The sequence below is a fragment of the Sorex fumeus genome, unplaced genomic scaffold (genome assembly GCF_029834395.1).
Source record: "Sorex fumeus unplaced genomic scaffold, SorFum_2.1 ptg000002l, whole genome shotgun sequence".
NCBI lineage: Eukaryota > Metazoa > Chordata > Mammalia > Eulipotyphla > Soricidae > Sorex > Sorex fumeus.
In genome coordinates this window covers 57,914,918-57,940,110 of record NW_026606059.1, presented here as the reverse complement: position 1 = coordinate 57,940,110, position 25,193 = coordinate 57,914,918, and the positions used below count along the sequence as shown (strand labels likewise).

Here is a 25,193-nt window from a genome sequence, read left to right as displayed (position 1 = left end):
TTGCAGGCAGCAGAATGTTGTGTTCAATTTTCAGATCCATCCTATCATTCTGTGTCTTTTAATTGGTGCATTTAGCCCATTGACATTGAGAGAGATTATTGTTATGGGGTTTTGTCTCACCTTTCTTCCAAAGTTTGGTGTATTTAAGGGGCTTATCTTGTCTTAAAGTCGCCCATTTTGTTTTTCTTTTAACCATGGTTTTGAGTCTATGAAGTTCCTGAGTTGTTTGTCTGTGAAGTTGTTTGTTTTTCCTTTTGATATGAATCAGAGTCTAGCTGGGTAAAGTATTCTTGGTGAGGCATTTATTTCATTGATTTTTTTCACTGTATCCCATCATTGTCCTCAGGCCCTGAAGGTTTCATCAGATAAGTCTGCTGTAAATCTTTTTTTTTTTTAATTTTTTGTATTGAATCTCTGTGAGATACAGTTAGAAAGCTTTCATGATTGAGTTTCAGTCATATAATGATCTCACACCCATCCCTTCACCAGTGAGCATATTCCACCACCAATGTTCCCAGTGTCCCTCCCTCCATTCCCATCCCATCCCGCCCCCTGCCTCTGTGATAGGCATCTTCCTTCTTACTCTCTCTCTACTTTGGGGCATCGTGGTTTGCAATACAGATAATGAAAGGCCATCATGTTTGGTCCTTAGTCTACTTTCAGCACACATCTCCCATCCCAAATGCTCTCTTCAACCATCATTGACTTAGTGGTCCCTTCTTCATCCCAACTGTCTTTTCCCCCAGCACATGAGGCAGGCTTCCAAGCTGCAGTGCAATCCTCCTGTTCCTTGTCTCTACTGCCCTTAGGTGTTCGTCTCGTTATTTTACATTCCACAAAAGAGTAAGTCAGCTGTAAATCTTAAGGATGCACCTTTATAAGCAATTTCTTTCTTTAATCTTGCTGCTTTCAAAATTTTATCTCTATGGTTTTTGTCATTCTGCTAAGGATGTGTCTTGGAGTATTTTTATTTGGATTTGTTTTTGCCGGTATCTTTTGGTCCTCCTGAATTCGTGTACATGTGCTCTTCGCTCTGGGAACATTTCAGCAATTAATGTCTTTAACAGTTTCTTCATCAGGGATTTCTTCCTGTCCCTCAGGGACTCCAGTGATTCTGATGTTATTTCTCTTGGCTTCATCCCAATTTTCTCTTGATATCTGTTGATTTATTTTGAGGCTCCTTTCTATGTTCTGCTGTTGTCTGGATATTCTCTGCACCTCTCTTGGAGCTCACTGATTCTGTCCTCAGCAGCTGTTACTCTGTTGCTGAGTCCTTCCACTGCACTTTTCATTTCACCTACCAAGTTCTTTAGGTCTGTCATTTCTGCTTCTGTTTTCATTTGCATTTTCCTCACTTCTGCTCTCATATCCTCTTGTATTTTATCAGGAGTGCATTCCATTGCTTCTTTGAGCTCCTTGTACATCCTTAAAAACTCCATTCCTAAATTCTGTATCTGAGCGGTTATATAGTTCATTATTACAGTTTGATTGATCTGGGCTAGCGACTTCACTCACTAAGCCTGGTGAGTTTCTTCGTTGTTTTGCCATTGTGACCTTTGCATTTTGTAGTTTTTTCCTATGTGTTGTATATTTTGGCCCCTGCAGTGGGGCTGTCTGTGTGTTACCATGGATTATGGATAGGTAAAGAAATGTGAAGCCTTAACTAATACCTCAGATGTAAGGTATAGAATAAGTAATTTCCCGAGGATACTGTAGCTTCCGGTGGTTACAATAGCATCCACACCTTTATTTATTTTTTTTGTTGTTGTTGTTGCTTTTTGGTCATGTCACAACCGGCTTTGCACAGGGGTTACTCCTGGCTCGGCACTCAGGAATTACTCCTGGCACTACTCAGGGGACCATATGGGATGCTGGGGATCGAACCCGGGTCAGCTGTGTGCAAGGCAAATGCCTTACCGCTGTGCTATTGCTCCAGCCCCAGCATCCACACCATTTTGTGGTTAGAGATTTTAAAGGTATGTTGTGAGGGGTAGATCCCAGGTTCACGCTGGGGGTCCACTCACCTGGTTTGAGAAGTTACATCGGTGTTGAGGGTGACAGCTGGCAGGGGAGGGCAGTTCCCCTGTGAGATGCTGGGAGGCGGAGCTTTCCTTTAGGTGGGGGACCAGGATTCAGGGGGTGGGTGGGCATCGCTGACCACTGGGTATTACACACCTGGTTTGGGAAAATTAGATCTGTGTTGCTTTGGGGGCTACAGCTGTCAGGGGAGGGCAGTTCCCACACAGTCATATATTTTAACAGTGAAAACAATTAGGGCTGGAGCAATAGCGGGCAGGACGTTTGCCTTGCACACGGGTGACCTGGGTTCGATTCCTCCATCCCTCTCGGAGAAACTGGCAAGCTACCGAGAGTGTCCTGCCCGCACGGCAGAGCCTGGCAAGCTCCCCATAGCATATACGATATGCCAAAAACAGTAACAAGTCTCACAATGGAGATGTTACTGGTGCCCACTCGAGCAAATCGATGAACAACGGGATGACAGTGATACAGTGCTAAAAACATTTAAATTCAATATTGCAAACTGCGGTGCCTAAAGAGGAAATGAGGAGAGACAGAGAGAAGGGAAAGGGGGGAGGGGTGCTGGGAATATTGGTGGTGGGAAATGTGCACCAGTGAATTGACAGGTGTTGGAACATTGTATGACTGTGAATCATGAACAGCTTTGTAACTGTGCATCTCAAAGTGATTCAGTTTTTTTAAAAAAAAATTTTAAGTAAACTTGTCGATATATTTTTAACAATAATTACAATCAAGCTTGTCACAATAATGATTAAGCTTGTACCACCCTAGAAACAAAGACAAATAAGTTCAAATACAAAGTGTTAGCTATCAGCTAAAATACAGGAAGGCCCTCCTAGATGGGAAACAGGTAGAGATGTAACTGGCATTCAAACTCTGTGCAGTTCTCACAGGATGGGATTTATTTTGAGGCGATAAAAAGGGATATATTATCCTTTGAGGATGGTCTCTCCCACTTTCCTTCCTTTCCTTCCTCCCTCCATCTTTCACACTGATGGTACAAAATTGTACCGAGGCCATTGAAACTCTTATGAGGAAATGTTGGCCATTTAGGTTCGGGGCAGACCTTGCAGTGCTCAGGGTCACTCGTAGCACTGGACTTGCGTCACTTGTGCTGCTCTGAGAACCACGTAGTGCTGGGGATCGAATCAAGCCCCCACGTCTGAAGCATGTGATCCAGCCCTTTGAGCTGCCTCCCCAATCCATGTAGATCTCTTTTAATGAAACCTTTATATTATCAAAGTAAGTATTGCTGGGGGCCAGAGCAGTAGCACAGTGGGTGGGTGCTTGTCTTGAATGACGCCGACCCAAGTTCAGTCCCCCAGCTCCCCATAAGGTCCTGAGCCTGCCGCAAGTTATCCCCGAGTGCAGAGCCAGGAGTAAGCCCTGAGCACCATGTTTAGACTGTGTACCCCGCCAATACACACACACACACACACACACACACACACGTAAGCATTGTTTAGTTTGTATGTAAGAGAAAAACCAAATTAGGAGAGTAAAATATTTAAACTTTGCTGTCATATTGCCCGTGAGTTGAGAACTGAGGAAACGTGATAGTGTGTTTGTTTTCAACTTTTTGCTCTGATGAGCAATGTTTATAAAAAATTATTTTATCTACTTTTATAATGTTGACTATTTAATAAGTAAGTAAGTAAAGGCCCTCCCGTTGATCATCGATTTGCTCAAGCGGGCCCAGTAACGTCTCCATTGGAGACTTTGTTGTTACTGTGTCTGGCATATCGAATACATCACGGGGAGCTTGCCAGGCTCTGCCTTGCGGGCGAGATACTCTCGGTAGCTTGCCGGGCTCTCCGAGAGGGGCGGAGGAATCGAACTCGGGTCGGCCATGTTGGCTGCGTGCAAGGCAAACGCCCTACCGTTGTGCTATCGCTCCAGCTCCGACTATTTAATAAATAAGGATATAATTTGTCTTAAAGCACACGGTTGATAGTTTCCAAAGGACTGACTCTAGCAGATCGACTGGCTCGAACTTTGTTTTTGTGCTTCGGGGCCACTTCTGGCGGGGAGGCTCCTGGTGGTTCTTGGAAGAGTGTGGAGCCCAGCTCAACTTGGGCCTCGGAGGCATAGAGCATGTGCTGCTTCGCTTGAGCCCTCTCCAGTCCCTAGTTCAGAATTTTTTTTTTTATTAGTGAAACACCATGAGGTGCAGTTATAGACTTACAGATTTTTGTGCTTGGGTTTCAGTTATACAATGATCAAGTACCCATCCCTCCACCAGTGCCCATCCTCCACCACCACCAACATCCCTCCCACCCCCCATCCCACCCTGCCTCTGTGGCAGGGCATTCCCCCTTGTTCTCTCTCTCTTCTTTTGGGTACTGTGTTTTGCAAGAGAGGCATTGAGTGGCAGTCATGTTTGGTCTATAGTCTACTTTCAGCATGCTTCTCCCATCCTGGGAGGGTCCTCCCAACACCCTTTATTTGGTGCTCTCTTCTCTATCTGAGCTTCCTTTTCCCCTAGCACGTGTGGCTGGTCTTCAAGTCATGGAGCAAAATTCCTGGTACTAATCTCAGCCATTCCTGGGTGTTAGTCTCCCATTTTGTTGCTTTATGTTCCCCTAGTTCAGACTTTTGAAGAATGAGATCTGCTTCACAATGTCTTTGACCGTTTCTCCCTATCCGCAGCTGCATATAACGATACCCTTATACCATTTTTATAGCATTTAGTAGTGATGTTATTTCATATGTTTGTAATACGAAGTTTACAAATAACCTGTGTCATTCAGTATGGTGTGTACAGTATTTTAAAAGCTTGCCTTGCACGCGGCCCATGCAGCCGACCCAAGTTAGATTCCTCCACCCCTCTCGGCAAGCTACTGAGAGTATCGCGCCCGCACGGCAAAGCCTGGCAAGCTACCTGTGACGAATTCGATATGCCAAACACAGTAACAAGTTTCACAGTGTTACTGGGCCCGCTCGAGCAAATTGATGAACAACGGGAGGACAGTGCTACACATGAGATGTCTTTCATTTCTTACTGTTTTATGAATTGCCTCGTTTTTTGACTCTCTTTAAAGGTATTTGCCATTTCTCTCCAGTGTATCATGGCGTGTGACATACCATTATTATCCTTTCATAGGTTACAAGTGTATTTTTCTACGGTTTGGGGGGAAATCATCTTTAGAAGCATTAAAAACAGAAAAATTAACCACATGTAATTTTAAGGTTAAAAGAGGGTTATCGCTTGCTTTTGTTTAACACAGTAACTTTTTTCTTTCTCTTAAGGTGTTCTTTCTACCATTAAGTAACACCATCCTCAGCTGTTTTAAAGACAATTCCATCTTTGCCTGGGAATGTGATACACTTTTTTGCAAATACCAGTTACCCGCTCCACCTGAAAGCTCTGTTGTGTTATACAAAGTGTATGCAGTCACCAGGTAATGTGCATTTTAAGAAGGTTTTTTTTTTAAGAAATTTAGCTTTGGTCAGATTTCACAGAGTTTTATTCAGTATCATTGTTATGAGGAAAAGTGCTCACTAAAACTTACAGTTTAAGAACTTTTTTGTTTTTACTTTATTATGGAGAATTCTTAATAAGTACACAGAAAAAAATATTTTGGAGGGATTTGGAACTGCCCCCGGCAGTTCTTAGGGGTCACTCCTGACGGTACTCAGGGAACTTTACATAGTGCTGGGGATTGGACTGGGAGTGAGCCACGTGCAAGGTGAGCAAGTACCTTAACTTCTGTTCTGTCTCTCTGGCCCCTAAATAGACACTAAAGAACATGAGCCCCTGAGCACAGTATTGCTATCCTAGAGGCAGGCTGCGGGGGTGGGACGTGGGTCAGGGTGGAAGGTTACTGGTGACATTGGTGACAGGAAATGTTTTATTAATTACTAGTTTTATTAATTACTAATAGCTAATCCTATTATATCTATAACTTTACCTATTAACTTGGGCTGGAGCGATAGCACAGCGGGTAGGGCGTTCGCCTTACAAGCGGCCAACATGGCCGACCCGAGTTCGATTCCTCCGCCCCTCTCGGAGAGCCCGGCAAGCTACCGAGAGTATTGGATATGCCAGACACAGTAACAACAAAGTCTCCAATGGAGACGTTACTGGGCCCGCTCGAGCAAATCGACGATCAACGGGAGGGCTTTACCTTTACCTTACCTATTAACTTATTAACTTTTCTTCTGCGTTGTCTTGAAGCAAAGCTTAAGTATATTATTTCATCTTAAGTATTTCCATGTGAGTCTCTAAGGGTAAAGCTGCTTTTTCGGGGGGGTGGTGGAGGGAGGTCACATCCGGAAATGCTCAGGAGTTACTCCTGGCTCTACACTCAGGAATTATTCCTGGTGGTGTTCTGGGAACCATTTCAAACCCAGGTCAGCTGCAGGAAAGGCAAGTGCCCTATCCCGCTGTTCCAGCCCAGGGGAAGGCTTTTTTGAAACATAAACATAGAACTATTTTGTTTTTGGTTTGGGGACCATACCTAGCAGTGCTTAGGACTTACTCCTGACTCTGCACTCAGTGATCACTCCTTGTGAGCTCAAGGGACCATATGGGATGCCAGGGATCAAACTCTGGCTGGCCATATGTAAGGCATATGACCCACCAGCTTTATTATATCACTGGCCCAAGTGTGTGTGTGTGTAATGGCGGAGAAGAGTCAGGGCCAGACCTAGCAGTGCTCAGGGCTTACTCCTAGCTTTGTGCACATGGATCACTCCTAGTGGTACTTAGTGGATTATATGCAGTGTTGGTGATCAAACCTGGGTTGGCCACTTGCAAGGCAAATGCCCTATCCACCATATTATCTCTTTGGCCCTTGTATCGCATTTTAAAGGAAATTTGTGAAGAGTTTTGTGTGTGTGTTTGTGTATGTGCATTTTAAAGCTAATATCATATCTTGTCTATTAAAATTTCCCAGTTTTGTCTAATAGTTGCTTTTCATGGTTTGTTCACATCAGGAAAAATTCAAAGGTCATACCATTTGTTACTCCGTTTTGAATTTTTCAGTTTTGTTTTTATTTTGAGGCCACACCTGGGAGAACTTGGGGACTAATACTCAGAAGGGTTTTTTGGTTTATTTTCTTTAAATATAACAATGCTATAAAAATGCAGAACAGTCACAGAGATGTGACTCAGTGATGAAGTTCTTGCCTTGCCATGTATTAGACCGTGGATTTAATCCCCAGTTCTGGTAGTGGTGTGCTAACCACTTCCATTTAGAGACTGGGGAGATGGCTCAAAGGGCTGGAGTATATCTTTGCTCATTGCAACACTGTTCACAATAGTCAGAATCTGGAAACAACCCAAGCGCTCAAGAACAGATGGCTGAATAGAAAGACTCTGGTACATCTACACAGTGGAATATACTATGCAGCCATTAGGAAAAAAGAAGTCACGAAATGTGCTTATTATACATGGATGGACATGAGAGTATCATGAGTGAAATGAATCAGAGGGAGAGGGGCATACAACGAAAGATCACACTCACTTATGGGAGAAGAAAGAAAAAAAAACCATAATATGTGAATCATACCCAAAGACAGTAGAAACAGGGGCCAGGTAGGTCCATGGTAGGAAGCTTCCCTAAAGGGTAGGGGGTGGAGGGGCGGAGTTCAGTTAGGACAGAGAAGGGACCACTGTGACAATGATAGTTGGAAATGGTCACTCTGAACAAGAACTGAGTGCTGAAAGGAAGTAAAGTGATATATACATAATACCCTTTTAGTAACAGTATTGCAAACAGCGGTGCCTGTAAAGAAAATGGGAGGGGGGGGGGGGAGAAAGAGAGAAAGAGAAGAAAAGTCTGCTGTAGAGGCAGGCTGCGGGGGTGGGACGAGGGTCAGGGTGGAAGGTTACTGGTGACATTGGTGGCAGGAAATGTATACTGGTGAAGGAACTGAAACTCAATCATGAACAAATTTGTAACTGTATCTCAAGGTGATTCAGTTGAAAAAAAATGTTGGAGTGTATACTTTGCTTGCCTGAGGCCCAAGTTCAATCTCCAGCACCTCGTGGTCCCCTGAGCACCTGTGGAAGCACCCCTTGAGCATTGTCCTGGGAGTAATGTGAAGACTGGCAGGTGTGCACCCCAAAGAACTAAGCAAAACAATTCAAAAGGGCCATCTGTGAAATACAGACATTTAAGTAGTAGTGAAGAATTTTGAGATTACTCTATAAAATTTGTGCTACTCAGAAACTTAAGTCATCAAACAACTATTACGTATAGCTGGCGTCTTAGTGACATAATTGAATTAATATATTCTATTATTATTATTATTATTATTTTGGCTTTTTCTGTCACACCTGGCAATGCTCAGGGGTTACTCCTGTCTCTGCACTCAGGAATGACAACAGTTTCCTCAGAAGCACCTGCCACATTTCAAGTTCTCGATAATCAGACTTGATTAGTAGTGACCTAGTGGCTCTCTTAGATCCAGAACATCCCCATCATCGTATTGGATCACATCAGATGGTGCTGCCATAACCACTCACTTAGCCTTTCTCACCCTTTTATAACACAGAGACGGCCGGATCCTGGCTGCTGGCGGCAAGTCCAGTCACCTTCACCTGTGGTGTTTGGAAGCTAAGCAGTTGTTCAGAATCATCCAGATGCCCACGAAGGTCCGAGCGGTTCGCCAGCTCGAGTTTCTTCCTGATAGTTTTGATGCTGGTTCTAATCAGGTCGGTACCATCAGGTATAGCGCATCATGTTGCTTGAGAGAGATTGTGCCACATCTGAACTCTATTAGCTCCCCGGCCTTATTTATCTCTGGTTCTTATAAAGATCTGAAATGACAAGTACATAAGCTTTGTGAAGCATGTAAAGTTTAAAACATTTTTAATCTTATATTGTGTTATAGCACAGCGGGTAGGCCATTTGCCTTGGATGCAGCCAACATGGCTGACCCGAGTTCGATTCCTCTGCCCCTCTCAGAGAGCCCGGCAAGCTACCGAGAGTATCTCGCCCGCATGGCAAAGCCTGGCAAGCTCCCCATGGCGTATTCGATATGCCAATCACAGTAACAACAAGTCTCACAATGGAGGCATTACTGGGCCCGCTCAAGAAAATCAATGAACAACGGGAGGACAGTGACAGTGATATTGTGTTATTGCTGTATGGCATACAGTATGTTTGGCGTGTGATTTTATTTGATCCTTAAACTTCTTTTGAGGGGTGGGAGCAATAGTTCAGTGGGCAGAGTGCCCATCTTGTATACGTCCTGGCTCGAACCCTGATGTCCCCATATGGTCCCCGGGCACCAACAGGAGCAATTCCTGAGTGCAGAGCCGAGAGTAAGCCCTGGGCCTCTCTGGGTGTGGCCCCCAAACAAAACAACAACAACAGAAAATACTCCTTTTGAGGGACCGGAGCAATAATACAGTGTGTAGGGTGTTTGCCTTGCACGTGGCCGACACGAATTCAATCCCTGGCATCCCATATGGTCCCTCAAAGCACCACCAGAAGTAATTCCTGAGTGCAGAGCCAGAAGTAACCCCTGAGCATAGCTGGGTGTGACCCAAAGAGCAAAAAAGAAAAAAAAAATACTCCTTTTTGAGCCGTGGGGCCAAGAGCACCTGTTTTGCATGTGGGAGCATAGTTAGGAGTATTCCTGTCATTCAAGATTATGACTTAAAGTTTCGAGAGAGGACATTTTATCAGCACTCCTGCCGGTGGTAAAAGCCAAAGGCAGAACTGGAATACACCAGTTTCTCACTGTGCTTGATGTGCCCTAGCAGGTTGTCTCCAGCCTATGAAATACGTGGTCTTTGCATCTTGCCTTAGTTTACAAATGGCTTCCACACACACAGATTTTTTTTTTTAATAGCTGACTGTGGATCAAACCTTACCTTTCTTGTTTCAAATTGTGTTGTGGAGTTAAAAAATTATATATTAATGAAAAAAAACTGTGTTTGTTTCTTAAAGTTTTTGCACTTGATCTTAGCCAAAAGGCCGAGAAGCAATTTTTCTTAAAGTTTTTAAATAGGCAATACATTTGCATAGTTGAAAATAGGAAGAAAAAAAAAGCCTCAAGAGTATGGAGTGAACTCTATTTCTCTCCTACTAGCCCAGTTCCTCATTCTCCGTAATTCCTAGTGTAACATATGTGTGTCCAACATGGTATTTATTTGTTTTGGGGGGGTAGCAGTGGAAAAAGTATACTCCTGACTCTGTACTCAGGGATCATTCCTGTCAGGGCTCAGGAGACTGTGTTGGGGATTGGAGATCCAACCTGAGTCAGCCACATGCAAGGCAAGCGCCCTACCTATTGCACTATCTCTCTGGCCCCTGGGTTCCTTCTTATACCACTGCTCACCTAGTAGTCTGAGAATCATCAGCCTTAGCTCTGCTGCAGCTGTGGGGGTGGGGAAGACCAGCTCTCCACCTTCTTGCTGCTGACAGCGGTGTGGAGGTAAGAGGCAGGAACTGCCTGATCCTCCCTGTGCCTCCGTGGGGGCTAATAGGAGGTTCTTAGGTGACTTTCATTAGGTACACCCTGCCCCGTGTCCTTCCTGGCTAGAGCCAGGCAATAATAATTGCCTTGAATGAGGAGGTCATCGTGCGTCTTAATGTGCAGTTTTAAAATATGCGATGGCTTTCTGCAAACATTTACTCTTTCTCTTAAAAATGCAATGAACACACTCACACATTTGTGTATGTCTGTGCAGTTTGAGTTTCAGAGCTTTGACTTTAGAGACTGGTTTAAGGAATTCCTTCTCTCTGCGCCCACAGGTTCTTGGAGTACTGAGTCAAGATGGAATTATGAGGTTTGTCAATATACAGACTTGCAAGCTCCTCTTTGAAATTGGGAGTCCGGATGGAGGCATCACTGCATCAGTGATCAGCCCACATGGACGGTACATTGTGGCTATTATGGAAAACGGAAGTCTGAATGTATATTCCGTTCAGGCTTTAACACAAGAAGTAAATAAGGTATGTTTTTCAATAAAGAATATCCTTTATTGGGGCAGGAGCTATAGTGTGGTGGGTTGGCACCTGCCTTGCACTGAACCCTCAGCGCCCCATATGATCCTCCCCACCCCTGCCAGGAGTGACCCCTGAGTGCCGAGCCAAGAGTAAGTCCTGAGCACCACTGGGTGAGCAACAACAACAAAAAAAAATCAGTTTCCTTTCCCTTAAAAGAATAAAAATTTTTTCACCCAAAATAACTTTTATCGTTTTATAATTTCCTTGAATCTTACCCTCTTTTTCTATTTTTTATTTTATTTATTTTTGGGACCTGGGGGTGAGGCTTGAAAGCCACATCTCCACCTCTTTAAAAATTTCTCCTTGGTTTTTGGGCCACACTGGGCAGTGCTCAGGGCTTGCTCCTGCTGAGTGCTCAGGGCTCACTCCTTGGCGGGATTGACTTGGTTCAAGGAATCCTTTGGGTCCTGGAATGAACCCAGACTGGCTGTATGCACGCAGGCGCCCTCCGCACTGTACTGCTGCTCTGGCCCCAGCATCTCCACCTTTAGTTTATTAAAACGTTTCATCAAGGGTCAGAGAGAGTTCAGTGGGCCGAAGTTCATACTTTGTGTCCCAGAACCCTGGGCTCAATCCTTAGCCCTGTGTAGTATTGGGGGTGACACAAAGCAACATTCTGGAAATAATCCAGCCTCCCCACATCTTCTCCCCCCTCCCTTTCCCATTCCCCCCCAAAAGAGTTAAAAATTCTGCAGTGTTCTAAGTACCTTGGGCATTACCCATTTTGCCCAGGTGCTGTTTTTCCTCTAAAGCAGGTTTCCCAAGGTGGGTGTCACTGCCCCCTAGTGGACACTGCTATGATGGGGCGATAGTAGCTTCCACTTAGTGCAGGTAGATTGTCAGGTGGGGACACAAGGTGCGAGGTGCAGTCATTTCTTTTTACAATTTTTTTTTTTTTTTATAAAACCCGGGGCAGTAGACCAAGTAAGTTTGGAAATAGCCACTGGGTTCTTCTGTCTTTTAGCCTCCTCCTCCTCTAGTGAAAGTGATTGAAGATTTGCCCAAGAATAAACTGAACTCTGGTGATCTTAAGATGAAAGTCGCATCCAGAAGAGTGCAGCGGCCGGTCCGGTCAAGGGAGACCAAAGCGCAGGCTTGGACACTAAGACAGGGCCTGCCCGGCCCCTGGGAGAGTGAGGTGAGCACGTGTCACGATGGAGAGGCTGCTGGGCCGATGGATCAGGATCGCTGACCACGACTCTGGCTATGGTCTTGGGATTTCTAAGCTATGTGTGGCCCTTTACTCACTTAGGAAATAAGGCAGAGGAATATAAAAAGAAGGCTATTCTAACTGAAATGATTTATACTTTTTTTGGGGGGGGGGAATCACACCTGGCAATGCTCAGGGGTTACTCCTAGCTCTACACTCAGGAATTACTCCTGATGGTACTCGGGGGACCATATGGGATGCTGGGAATCGAAGCCGGGTCAGCCGTGTGCAAGGCAAATGCCCTACCCACTGTGCTATAGCTCCAGCCCCTATTTATACTTTTTAAACTTCTGTTTTTGGGGGTGGGGCCAGGGAGTTTGCTGGCTACTCCAGTCCTGGTGCTCAGGGGGTATGCCTCATGGCGCTTGGGGGATGGTATGCCCTGCTGGGGATTGAGCCCAGGCCAGCCCCTGGCCAATGAAGTGCCTAAGCCCCTATAAGCTTCCTCTGATTCTTTATTTAAATTGATAGAATTTTAGTTCTCAGAGTGGACAGTTGGTGGGACCGAGCCATGTGTCTTTACCAGCCACGGGCATCCACACTTGTTGTTTCTGGTGCCCATGACCAGACCTCTGTCCTTTGGGACCAGCTGGCCTTTCCTTTCCTCGGGTGCTGTGAAGGGCCCCCTGCCCAGAGACTGCCGGGCTCCACTCCGTGCCCCTCGGCAGCCAGGGGAAACACTGACAGCTTCGAGCTTCCTTAGTGGGTGAGTCTGAGGTGCCTCTGCAAGACCAGACTTGCCCGTTGGCCCATGTCTCTCCGGCCTGCCCGCACCTCTGTACTCCCAGCTTAGTGCACTGGGTCTCATTCTGTGTCGTACCCACCCCCCTAATTTCCCCCACATAAACACTTTACTTAAACACTTTACTTAAACTTTAGATCGTTTATAAACATGGTTTACAGAGTTGCTCATGATGATTTGTTACAGGCATTGAATAGTCCAGTCCCAGTCCCACCACCGTTGTCACCTTCCCTCCACCACTGTTTTCCCAGCCACCCCTCAAGCCTGCCCCCCTAGCGGGCCCACAGTAATTTATTTTATATTGCTTGCTGTAGCACTGTAGCACTGTCCTCCCATTGTTCATCGATTTGCTCGAACAGGCACCAGTAACATCTCCATTGTGAGACTTGTTGTTACTGCGTTTGGCATACCGAATACGCCACGGGGAGCTTGCCAGGCTCTGCTGTGTGTGCGAGATACTCTCGGTAGCTAGCCAGGCTCTCCAAGAGGGAGGGAGGAATCGAACCCGGGTCAGCCGCGTGCAAGGCAAACACCCTACCCGCTGTGCTATCGCTCCAGCCCATATTGGCTGCTACAGTAATTTATTTTATATTGCTTGTTACCACTAAATGGCTAATGGAATGATCACAAAATACTTTAGCAAAAGAAAATTTGTGAAAAAATGATTGTATCTCACCGTGCGGACATTAAGTCCTAGTCTGAAGGCTTACTGAGGGTTCACACTAAGCTGTTGTTGGTAGTTGAGCCTTCGGTGTTAATGTTTTTGCTAGTGAGCTTAGTTGGCTTCTACTTTACCTTCCCATCCAATCTGGTGTTCCCCTACTGGGTGCCAGCGTTGAAGAGTTTGGAGACATGGCTCAGAAAATCCAGAATATTTAACGGGCAGCCTGGCCAAGACATAGTGGCAGCTGTTGGGGTCTGAGTCCTGCTGCCCGTGCTTTGTAGAGAAGGAGGAGCATTCCGCCACCACACCCTTCACCCCCAAATCTCCCAGGAGTTCTCAGCTCAGAAGGAGTGTCCAAGAAATTTTTGCGGCTAGTTGATCTCTTTTGAAATTTAATTATGAGTCTCTGAATCAGGGCCAGTAGATGAACTTACATGGCGGTGACCGCTGCTCAGATGTTTTGTGTTGTTTGTTTAGAGGGACCTGCAGAGGGCTGGGCTCAGGAGGGTCTCAGCTGACTGGGACCCTACAGTGCCAGGGATTCCTGGGCCGTTCAGCAGCTCTGGGGCCCCCCAGCACTGCCCCAGATATGACCGGGGGACCATGCATGAGGTTCCAGGACTTGAACCTGGGTCGGGAGCATGCTGGGCTGGCACCTAACCACCGCACTAAATCCTGGCTTCGGGATGATGTTTGAAACATTCCTAGAGCATGTAGTACTGTGGGCTCACAGAGCGTGAAATACATACTGTCTTAACTCGCTCCAGAAAAACTTTGTTCAAGTCCTTGATTCAAGTCCTGATCAAATCCTGGTCCAAGGTAAAGAATGGGGGCTAGAGAGATAGTACCGTAGATAGAGAATTTGCCCTGCATGGAGCCGACCCAGGTTCGATCTCCGTAGCCTTCCAGGAGTAATTCCTGAGTATAGAACCAGGTGTAACCCCAGAGCATCACCCGGTATAAACCAAAAAGCAAAAAAAAAAAAAGAGAGAAAAGAAAAGAAAGCCATGAACTTTATCTGCTTGGAGAGAGGGGAAAGAGCTTAAAAATATATAAATATTGGGGCTGGAGCGATAGCACAGCAGGTAGGGCGTTTGCCTTGCACGTGGCCGACCCGGGTTCAATTCCCAGCATCCCATATGGTCCCCTGAGTACCTCCAGGACTAATTCCTGAGTGCAGAGCCAGGAGTAACCCCTGTGCATCTCCGGGTGTGACCTAAAAAGCAAAATATATATATATATATTTTAAAATTATATGCATAAAATATTAAAATATATTCATTATTAAAATTTTGTTATAGTAAAATACATAAATATTTATACAGTTTATATATTTAATGTATGAATGTATAATCTTTATTTAAAATATATAAAATATTTATATGGCATAAGAAAGAACCAGGACTGAGGGTGCAGCTGAGCACTGAGCACTCGCTTGTGTGGGGCAGGGCAGGGTTCTCTCCCCAGCCCAGGAAAAGAACAAGAAAGGAAAACTATTTCTTAATGTGTGTTTTGTCTAAAGTTGGAAAACTGCTGTGGACTAAATTATACCTCATCAGTTTTATAATGTTATTGTTATGCCACTTTCTAATGCCCGTATTTCTACCCCATAGAACGAATTGTCAGATGGATTGAACAAAAAGCGCCTACAGATCTTATTAAAAGGCTATGGGGAATATCCAATGAAATACAGGTAGAATTGAAGTTCTTTCTTTTATTGGGGGTGGGTGGTGGTTCGCCACCCCCGGCAGTGCTCAGGACTGACTCCTGGTCCTGTGCTCAGGCATCACTCCTGGCAGGAAGGGCGGGGACCATATGGGGTGCCTTCCACCACATGCCAGGCAAGTGCCCTCTCCACGGTGCTGTCTCTCTGGCCCCCACTCAAGTTTAAATGCTTTTTTATTTGAAATTAATTTCATCCGCCACCCTTTTCTTGGTTAAAGCGGCCTTTTTGTTTCAGAATGTTCATCTGGCGCTCTCTGCTCCAGCTGCCTGAAAACCACACAGCCTTCAGCAGCCTGGTGGATAAGGGTGTTCACACGGCCTTTCTCAGTCTTCACAAGAACTATCCCATCAAAAGCAGGAAGCTCCTCAGAGTATTACAAAGGTATGTTCAAACTACAGATGAGAAAGTGGTAGTTTGAGAGTGGGTACCACCTTACCCAAGCTGCTAGATGTTGAATCCCAGGCTGGGATGAAGGTTCGTTCGGAGGGCTGCAGTAAGTACATGCAAGAGCCGCTGGTCCCCTGAGCACAGCTGGGTGTGGCCAAAAAAAAAAAAAAGAATAAGTAAAATCAGTAGTAGCAAACAAATCAGTATGTCGCACATCACTTTTGTAGCATTCATGCTACATTTTTTGGTGGTTATTGTTGTTTTGAGGTTTTTTGGTTTTTTTGTTTGCAGTTCCAAGGATTAAACCCAGGTCATATGTTTGCATAGTCTAGTTCTCCTCAGAGAACCTGGCAAGCTATCGAGAGTATCCTTCCTGCATGGCACGGCCTGGCAAGCTCCTGTGTTGTATTCGATATGCCAAAAACAGTAACAATGATGTGCCTCATTCCCCTGACCCTGAAAGAGCCCTCAGTGCAGCACCGTTGGGAAGAATGAGTAAGGAGAGGCTGCTAAAATCTCAGGGCTAGGACGAATGGAGACGTTACTGGTGCTCACTCAAGCAAATCGATGAATAACTGAGTGACAGTGATGACAGTGATATAGTGATACATATGTTTGCAAAATAGGTGCTATGCCATGAGCCACATCTCCAGCCCCTCACGTTTTAAAAACTTGATTTGAGTGGCAAGAAAATATCCCACAGGCCCCAAATGAAGGGCATTCTGTGGTATGCTTTAAAAATGCCACATGAAAGTTAAGAAACTCAGTTGAACCAGGGTCAGCCACATGCAAGGCAAGTGCTTTACTCTACTGTCTCTCTGTCTCTAGACTCAGGAATTTTGAACATTGGGAAACTGGTGGATTAACAAATGCGGTGTTGAATTCGTACTGATAAAGGACAAAGTGAGACACAAAAATATTTGGCTAAAAAAAAAAATAGAGTGATAATGGGTGAGGTTGTGCCTTGTATGTGGCCAACCTGGGTTCGATTCCAGTTGGTTCCCAGCACTGCCAGGAGTGATCCCTGGGTGCAGAGCCAGGAGTAAGACCAAAGCACCTCTGGGTGTGGCCACAAAACAAACCAGAATAGAGTACAGTGTAAATAATACCTATAATTTATTTTAACATTGTAGGAATGTTAATTTCTTAGTATTTGTTTGGTATGATTTGCTAAAGTCTACTATTTTTGCAACTTTTTGTAAGCCTGAAACTATTTCAAATGAAAAAGTAAAAAAAGGGAAACCTTAAAAGAACTCATACAGATGAGGGAGAATTATAGTTCCCAAGTAAAATAGCCTTTTTAAGCATTACCTGTCCAAAAACAATTGAGATGAATAAAAATATTTTAATCTAAAAGTATTCCCCAGAGATTTATAGACTTGAGTATAGATAGTTAGATAGATGTGCATGTGTATGACAAAAGGCTGGTTTCTGTAAATATGAAATATTTATGTAAGTAGCTATGAAAAGGAGAATAGATTAAATATGTAAGTGGAAATGGTTCTCATACATGGAAAGAAAAAGTTGAACCTCTTTCAGAATATAAGAAATGCTGACTAAAACTATCATGGATATACATAGAAACTATATATTTAAAGCTATTAAAATGCATTTCCAAAAACACCTCAACTAAATGTTTAAATATAAGGTTTATAATAGTGTATTAGAAAGAGTAAGAAAATAGTCATCCCTGTACACTAATACAGGAAACTTTTTGAGAGGAATAATTTGGAATTGGGTTTTTGAAATTACTAATGCAAATATCCTTCACTCAGAAATTCTGTGTCTAGAAATTTTTCTAAATCTAGATCCCACATAGAGAATTACAATGTACAATGACATTAAGCATGGCCTTGTTTGTTCAAGATGGGAAACAGATTCCCATTGGTTGAAATCAGGCCTGTCTGTACAAAGTTACAGCATGTATCTTTAAAATACCATAAAGAAGCTCTACATATACTGATGTGAATGGGTTCTCTCCAGGAAACTATCAAATGAAAAATGCAAGGTGTAGAACAATGCACACAATATATCACTATTTGTGATTTCTCCGAAAGGATTAATACCGACGCCAGAGCGCCTGCTTAGCGGGTAGATTGTGTACTTTGCCCATTCAGTCCTAGGACCATGTGGCCCTCTGAGCACTGCCGAGAGTGCCCTGAGCACAGAGCTGGGAGTGGACCTCACTCTCACTCATTTTTTTTTTCCAAAAATACAATAAAAGAAGATTGATGCTTTTAACTGTTTCTGGGAGAGTGGGGGACTGACTGTATCAGATTCCCATATTCAAAAATAGTATGATCTGATGTTCAAAACAAAATCCCATCATAAACCTTTCTGGTCTCTGTTCCTCTGTTGCATTCACAGAACCCTGTCTGCGTTAGCTCACTGGTCTGCCATCTTTGGTGACACGCCCTATCTGCCTCTCCTAGCCTTTCCGTTTGTCAAGTTATTCCAGAACAACCAACTGATCTGTTTTGAAGTGGTTGCAACTCTCATAAGTAAGTAAAGGAGTGTTCAATTAGGAAGCGGAGGGTAGATTCTCGTACGTAGTCCTGATACCTTTGGTAGTTTGTCACATTTAGCAATCTGAGCATGAAACTGTGTGGTATAGACCATAAGGTGGACAACTTGGACATTACTTTTGGGGCCAGAGCAGTAGCACAGTGGGTAGGGCACTGGCCTTGCACATGGCCAACCCAGGTTCGATACCTGTCACCTCATATGGTCCCACAAGCCCCACTAGGATGATTCCTGAGCACCACTATGTGTGGCCAAAAATTAAAAAAAAAAAAGAAATACACACACACACACACACACACACACACACACCACATATGAACCTTTTTATTTTCAAAACATTTGAAAGAGTTGCACTGTAGAAAATGCTGTTACAGGCTAGATTTGACTGGAAGGAAGCAGGTGCTTCCCTCAGTCATGGTTCCTGTGAGTCTGGAAAGCATTTAGCTAGCCACAATGCCTGTTGTGGCAGGGACTGACTGCTGTGTGCGTGCGTGCATGCGTGTGTGTGTGTGTGTGTGTGTGTGTGTGTGTGTATGAGAGAGAGAGAGAGAGAGAGAGAGAGAGAGAGAGAGAGATCGGTGAGTTTGCCCATGGTAGCTCATCTAATTTTTACGAGTCCTATCATGTGGGTATTTTTGTTCTCCCTTTTTAAATGGGGAAACTGAGGCACAGCACACTTAAAGGCCCCAGAGTTAGGTGAATGGCAGAACCAGCATTGGAACACCAAAAGGCCAACCATATGTGCTGTCTTCCCAGCCGCACTGGAAGGCAAGTCATTTCTTTCACATTAATAAAGTCAGGACAGTTAGAGTCAATACACTGGAACTCAACTTGGGCCTGGAAAATAAATGTTGAATGAATTCATGAGCTCAGGCTGGGGAAAGAACTACAGAGGTCATCTGTGTTTGTTTGAGACAGCGCATACCCTGCCCGCCCCACTCCCCATCACTGGGTGTGGCCTGGAGGTCCCCCAGGTGGCTCTGCTCCCTACAGGGCAGAGCCGTCACGGAACCTGGTGGGTCCAACCTAGTATCATTGTGGGTGACTCCCAGCATCTCCTGGGGGACCCCTCCCTCCAAAAAAATATTATAGATGGATTTAACAAAAGTGATGTTTATTATCATCATCATTGTTATTATTGGGCTGGAGCGATAGCACAGCGGGTAGGGCGTTTGCCTTACAAGCGGCCAACATGGCCGACCCGAGTTCGATTCCTCCGCCCCTCTCGGAGAGCCCGGCAAGCTACCGAGAGTATTCGATATGCCAGACACAGTAACAACAAAGTCTCCAATGGAGACGTTACTGGGCCCGCTCGAGCAAATCGACGATCAACGGGAGGGCCTTTACCTTTACCTTTATTGTTATTATTGATGTTGGTGCACACCTAGTGGTGCTCAGGGCGTATTCCTGGCTCTGTGCACAAAAATCCCTCCTGGCTGGACTCGGGGACCATAGGTGGTACCAGGGATTGGACCTGTGCCAACTGTGTGCAAGGCAAGTGCCCTATCCACTGTACTACCGCTCCAGCCCCCAAATTACAAATTACCACTTTTCAAGTCTTTTTCTTGTTATGGAGATAAACTATTTTTTTTTTTTTTGGCTTTTTGCGTCACACCCGGCGATGCACAGGGGTTACTCCTGGCTCTGCGCTCAATAATTACTCCTGGCGGTGCTCAGGGGACCATATGGGATGCTGGGAATTGAACCTGGGTCTGCCGTGTGCAGGGCAAAGGCCCTACCCCGCTGTACTATCACTTCAGCCCCAGAGATAAGCTTTTCATACAAACAATAAAATTCTGAGAAAAAAAGAAATAGGGTCTCAGCATACTGTGAATACTTCAGTGTTTCTCTTCGCTGTGTTCAGTGCATTTTATTACATTGTTTAATTTGATTAGAAAAAAAATACACGGAAAAAAAGAGACTTTACCAATAATTCCTCTTCTTTAGAAATAACCTTTGAGAGCATATTGAATTTTTGTTTTGCTTTCGGTCCCATCTGATGGAGCTGGAGGCTACTCCTGGCTCCAGGCTCAGCAGTGGCCGGGGGGATTCTGGTTTTGGTGGTCACACCCAGGCTTTTTGCATGTATAGCATACACTCATCCCACTAAGACAGCTTTCTTCTTTTCTTTTTGTTTTTACTTTTTGGGTCACATCTGGTGATACTCAGGGTTGCTTCTGGCTCTGCACTCAGGAAATATTCCTGGCAGTGCTTGTGGGGACCATATGCGATGCCGGGGCTTGAACCCAGGTTGTCCGCATGCAAGACAAATGCCCTACCCATTGTATTTTTGCTTTGGCCCCTACGATAGCTTTCTGACTGATTTTTTCATAAGAGCACAACTGATCACCCCAAAAAATCACTGATTATTCTTAAGAAACATAATTTATTGCCTGCATTATTGACTATTTCATCTTTGCTTATAGTGTGATTTTTCTATTCCCCAATTTCTAGACCTTTATGTTTTATCCTTATCTTTCTTACATAGTTATTATAACCAAATCACTTCTTTATTATGTATACTTTCATGTTTGCAAACTTTATCACCATTTTTTTGGTATAATATTCCTTAATGGACACATACTCGGTTAATCTACTTAGGCTGCTTCTAAGCTTTACCTATTCAGAGTAACAATATGGGGGGCCAAAGAGATAGCTCAATGGGCTGAGCTGTATATAGCACACACAGGAGCCCTGTATTCAGTGCCCTGCCCCACATATGGTCCTCGAGCACTGCCTGAGCAAATCCTGAACAAAAACAGGAATAGTCCCTGAGCATCATTGGATATGATCCCCAAATACCAAGTAACAGTGTTTGCTGAGAATGTAACTAGGGATAGAACATGCGCAAACATTTATCACTTTTCTTAAATTCCCATCACTGATATTAGTAGGGGATCAAATATAAATATTTCGATTGCTTCCCAAGGGTTATTGCCCTGCAGATAGGACTAAGAGTTTTAAAAAGAAAATAAATGATTTGACATAAAAAACATAAATTGCAACTTAGCAAAGAATTTGGACATTTTTCTCCATCGAAGGCGTCTAAAGATGCTTGAGATCATTAATCATGAAGGAGGTGCAAAACAGCCACAATGAAATATTTCCTACTTACTGGAAGGACTGTAATGTCAAAGGGCAAGCAAAGCAAAATACAGACACAAAATGGCAAGTGTTGGCAGTGATGAGGGAAAAACAGAGACCTGTGTATATTGCTAGTATAAATCGTGCATTTGTTGTGGGGGAAATAGCTTGGCACTTTCTCCAAAGTTAACCTGGAATTGCTATTTAACCCAGAAGTTGCACTCCTTGGGATAAACCCCAAAGAACTGAAAATAGACTTAAACAGATTCTTGTAAATAAGCAATCTAAACAATTCACGCGCGCTAGAAATTGGAAACAGCCAGAGAGATAGCTCAAAGTGCTAGAGCACATGACTGGCAAGCAGAGACCCCAGATTCCATACTCAGCACCATGTGATTCCCTAAGAACTACCAGTTGTAGCTTGAGCACTGCAGTGGGATTCCCTTCCTCCCACACCTGAAAAAGTTTGAAGTATCCCTATGTCCATTAACAGATAATTGGGTCAGTGGTACAAATACCTGTGTGTGCGCGCACGCACACACACACATACACACACACACAGAGAGGAGTATTATTCAGCCATAAAAAAAGAGTACAACTCAGATGACCTTAAAAAACATGCTTGGGGAAATAACCTAAAAGCAAAAGGACAAATTCATAATTGAATGGAAATTTACTAACTTTATAGAGGGTAGGGGTAGGTAAGGAATGGGAAATTAGAGATGAATTGGTACAGATTTTCTGTATGGGAAAGAAACACTATATCAAACTTAGGTATCCAAAACTATTCATCCACAGTAAAACTTTGCTGTAGCAAAAGTATAATTGCATATTTAAGAAATAAGCTTATTTGTTTTGTTTCGGGACCATGCCCAGCAGTGCTCAGGGCTTACTCCTGGCTTAGGGATTACTCTTGGAGAGGCTCAGGACTGTGTGGGGTGTCGGAAAATCAAACCCAGGTTAGCTCTGTGCATGGCAAGCACCTTGACCAAGCACCTTAACCACTGTACTATCTCTCCAGCCCCCGAGGAAAATAGGTTTTAACTTCTAAAACTAAAATCTAAAATCTTAAAAATCTAAAATCTGAATTCTTGAAAAATCCCAAACTCTCAGCACGAGTAAGTATGGATGAACCATGATATTCATCAGGGGTCTTGAATTCAGTTTATACAGGAAATTGCAGCTAAATGTTAGCACTTAGAGAAAAGCCATTGTTCTGGTTTCAGAAATGCAGCCCAAGTTGGTGTGAGAAGTTTTGAAGAGAGATTAACCTCTGTATAATTTGGAATATATGTATAAAAGTCCTTTTGAAGCTCTCATAGAGTCTCTTGTGACCAGGAAGAAATTGTTCAGGTTTACTGAAAGATCGCCCATCAATCATTATTTCTGTTTCCTCTTGAGGACCTTGGACCTTTAGTTTGTGGTGGTAACACCAAGAAGAATAGGAAGAATCAGCAATGGTTACTGACTGTGTGTGCTAATGAGGAAGATTAGTTGGAAAATCAGGGTTTTGTGCATGTGGGTGGTGTTTCAAAAATTCCCAGAAACCTAGTAGGTTCTTAGTAAATATCATTTAGAACCCAGTTTTTTCCTCATATTCCTTACCACTCCTTTCACTCACCAACAAAATAAAGGAGTTCTTCAACCATGACTACCACTGCTAGTGAAAAAGGCTAACTATAGGGAGAAAGAGTCCTGCAGGTTGTGGAATCTGAGGTGGTCTTTAATGAGAGGAAACTTGCATGTGGGGAAGTTTCCGGCAGTGCTTTCAAGTATTCATACCCAAACCCAAACAACCTGCAAATTCCAGACCAAAACATAAAAAACAAAAAAAAGAAAAAAGAAAAGGAAAAACCACTCTGATATTATTCATCTCCTAGTGCTCTGAAACCTTCTGCAGTCTCCAGCAGCAGTCCTTTTATGAACTGTCTCATAGTTCTATAGGTCAAGAATCCATCAGGGTCTTCTGAGGCTTTGCTCACTGTACTTCAAGCTTGAAATCAAGGTGCCAGCCAGTTGGAGTCTGGGAAAGATCCTGCCTTGGCGCTCTTTCAAGGTGATGTAGAATGCAGTCCTTGAGGTTACAGAACTCTGAGACCTCTGTTGTTACTTGCCTAGGAGCTTCAGCTAAAGAAGTGAAAATATGTCTTTTAAAGCTTAGCCTTTGCCAAAATGTTATTTGTGACTTAATTATTAACTCAGATTTCAAAATAAATAAAACAACAATTCTACAATTGGCAGAATCTTAAAACCCACATGCAAGCCAATTCTTGCTGATCAAAGCCTTGAACAAAACTCTTAATTTGTGAAAGGGGTGTGGTTGTCAAAGAATGAGACCACAGTTCAAAATTCAAAATAAACCAGAGTGAAAATTAAGGAGAGTTGTGGTGTTAATTGAGCAAAACAAGATCTCACTAGGTTTCTGAAGAGGAATGTTCTGGCTAGAAAGTGAGTTAAAGTCAGCCTCTGGTGTGGATTGGATCCTGCTTGCTTCCCGCTGGCCAGCTTTCAAAGTCAAGTTTACTGAAGCAAGATTTGAAACTCATCCTGATGGTTACTTACTGCATAGCTATAGAATGGCCCGTGTTTTTTAGGAACTGGGACTTTGAAAATGCAATCGCAGCCTTGACTGGGTAAAAGTATACCATAAAACCGTTTGTTTTCATGTATTGTTATGGTTATATCAGAGTGTAACTGAATTTTTTTCCCTAAACTTTTCTAATTATAGTTAGGTCTGGTATGTATGTATGTACTTATTTATTTATTTATTGTTTTGGGGTCACACCCAGCGATGTTCAGGAGTTACTCCTGGCTCTGCACTCAGAAATTACTCCGGGCAGTGCTCAGTCCCCTGAGCATATGGGATGCTGGGAATCAAATCTGAATCGGCCGTGTGCAAGCAGACACCCTACCAGCTGTACTGTCACTCCAGCCCCTAGGTCTGTTTTTTTTGTATATTTAAGAAGATGACATTGAACATTGATGACACATTAAAAAAAAATAGGAAACTTTTAGAAGGGTCATCTTGTTAACCTGGAGAAATTTAAATCCTTGAAGTGCACATATCAGCAGGAGGCAAATGCCTTGTATCTAAGACCAGGAGTCTTGTGGGAAGTTTTGTGTGTCTGTTTTGTGTTTGTTATTGTTATTGTTATTGGCAGTGCTGGGGGAATTCACACCAGGGTCACACACCCCTGAGGCATTGTCCTTGGTCATGTATGTTCTCATTAACACTTCTCATTGACTGCTCTGAGGAAACCAGCAAATTTCTGTAAATGTGAAATACTATGTTAATATGCTGGATTTTAAAATCTGTTGTGTAGAATTAGAGAGTCATATTTTATTCATGGGCATGTTGAAAGATGTCATGGATATGTTTAATAGTAACTGCATGCTATGATAATACAGAAAAGTAAAGAGAATTTTTCCTTTTTTCTTCGTAGTCAATTGGTGCCAGCACTGGTTTGAATATTTTCCTAACCCTCCTATCAATATTCTCAGTATGATTGAAAATGTTTTGGCATTTCATGACAAGGAATTGCTGCAACACTTCATAAATCATAATATAACAGCCCAGGTAAGATGGGTAAGACTGTTAGAATGCATTGACCAATTTTGGAAGCTAGCGCCAGGTTTGGTGAAAATAAAGCAATATTTTCTTCAAAAAGTATAGTAAAATCAGCATACATCACTTTGTATATTTTTAACAGTATCCCATTCTTTTTCTTCATTAAACTGCTTTCGTGAAAATCTGTAAGGAAGGGTCCAGATTTAAGGTAGTTCTCTTCGTAATTACATTTTTAATGACTTGAAGAGCTCCAGCATAAGAGCTTATTAGCAGTGACTCCAAG

At 43.6% G+C, this 25,193-nt stretch overlaps 1 protein-coding gene across 2 annotated transcripts in view; it reads left to right on the top strand.

Moving 5' to 3' along the window:
* TBC1D31 (TBC1 domain family member 31) overlaps positions 1-25,193 on the top strand; it is a 59,242-nt gene that overhangs the window by 17,984 nt on the left and 16,065 nt on the right. For both annotated transcript variants that reach the window (XM_056109813.1, XM_056109804.1), the window contains exons 5-12: positions 5,290-5,441; positions 8,542-8,701; positions 10,752-10,952; positions 11,971-12,144; positions 15,236-15,315; positions 15,583-15,729; positions 18,103-18,236; positions 24,786-24,919. In XM_056109813.1, coding sequence (XP_055965788.1) covers positions 5,290-5,441; positions 8,542-8,701; positions 10,752-10,952; positions 11,971-12,144; positions 15,236-15,315; positions 15,583-15,729; positions 18,103-18,236; positions 24,786-24,919 — 1,182 coding nt within the window. The remainder of the gene's footprint in view (positions 1-5,289; positions 5,442-8,541; positions 8,702-10,751; positions 10,953-11,970; positions 12,145-15,235; positions 15,316-15,582; positions 15,730-18,102; positions 18,237-24,785; positions 24,920-25,193) is intronic.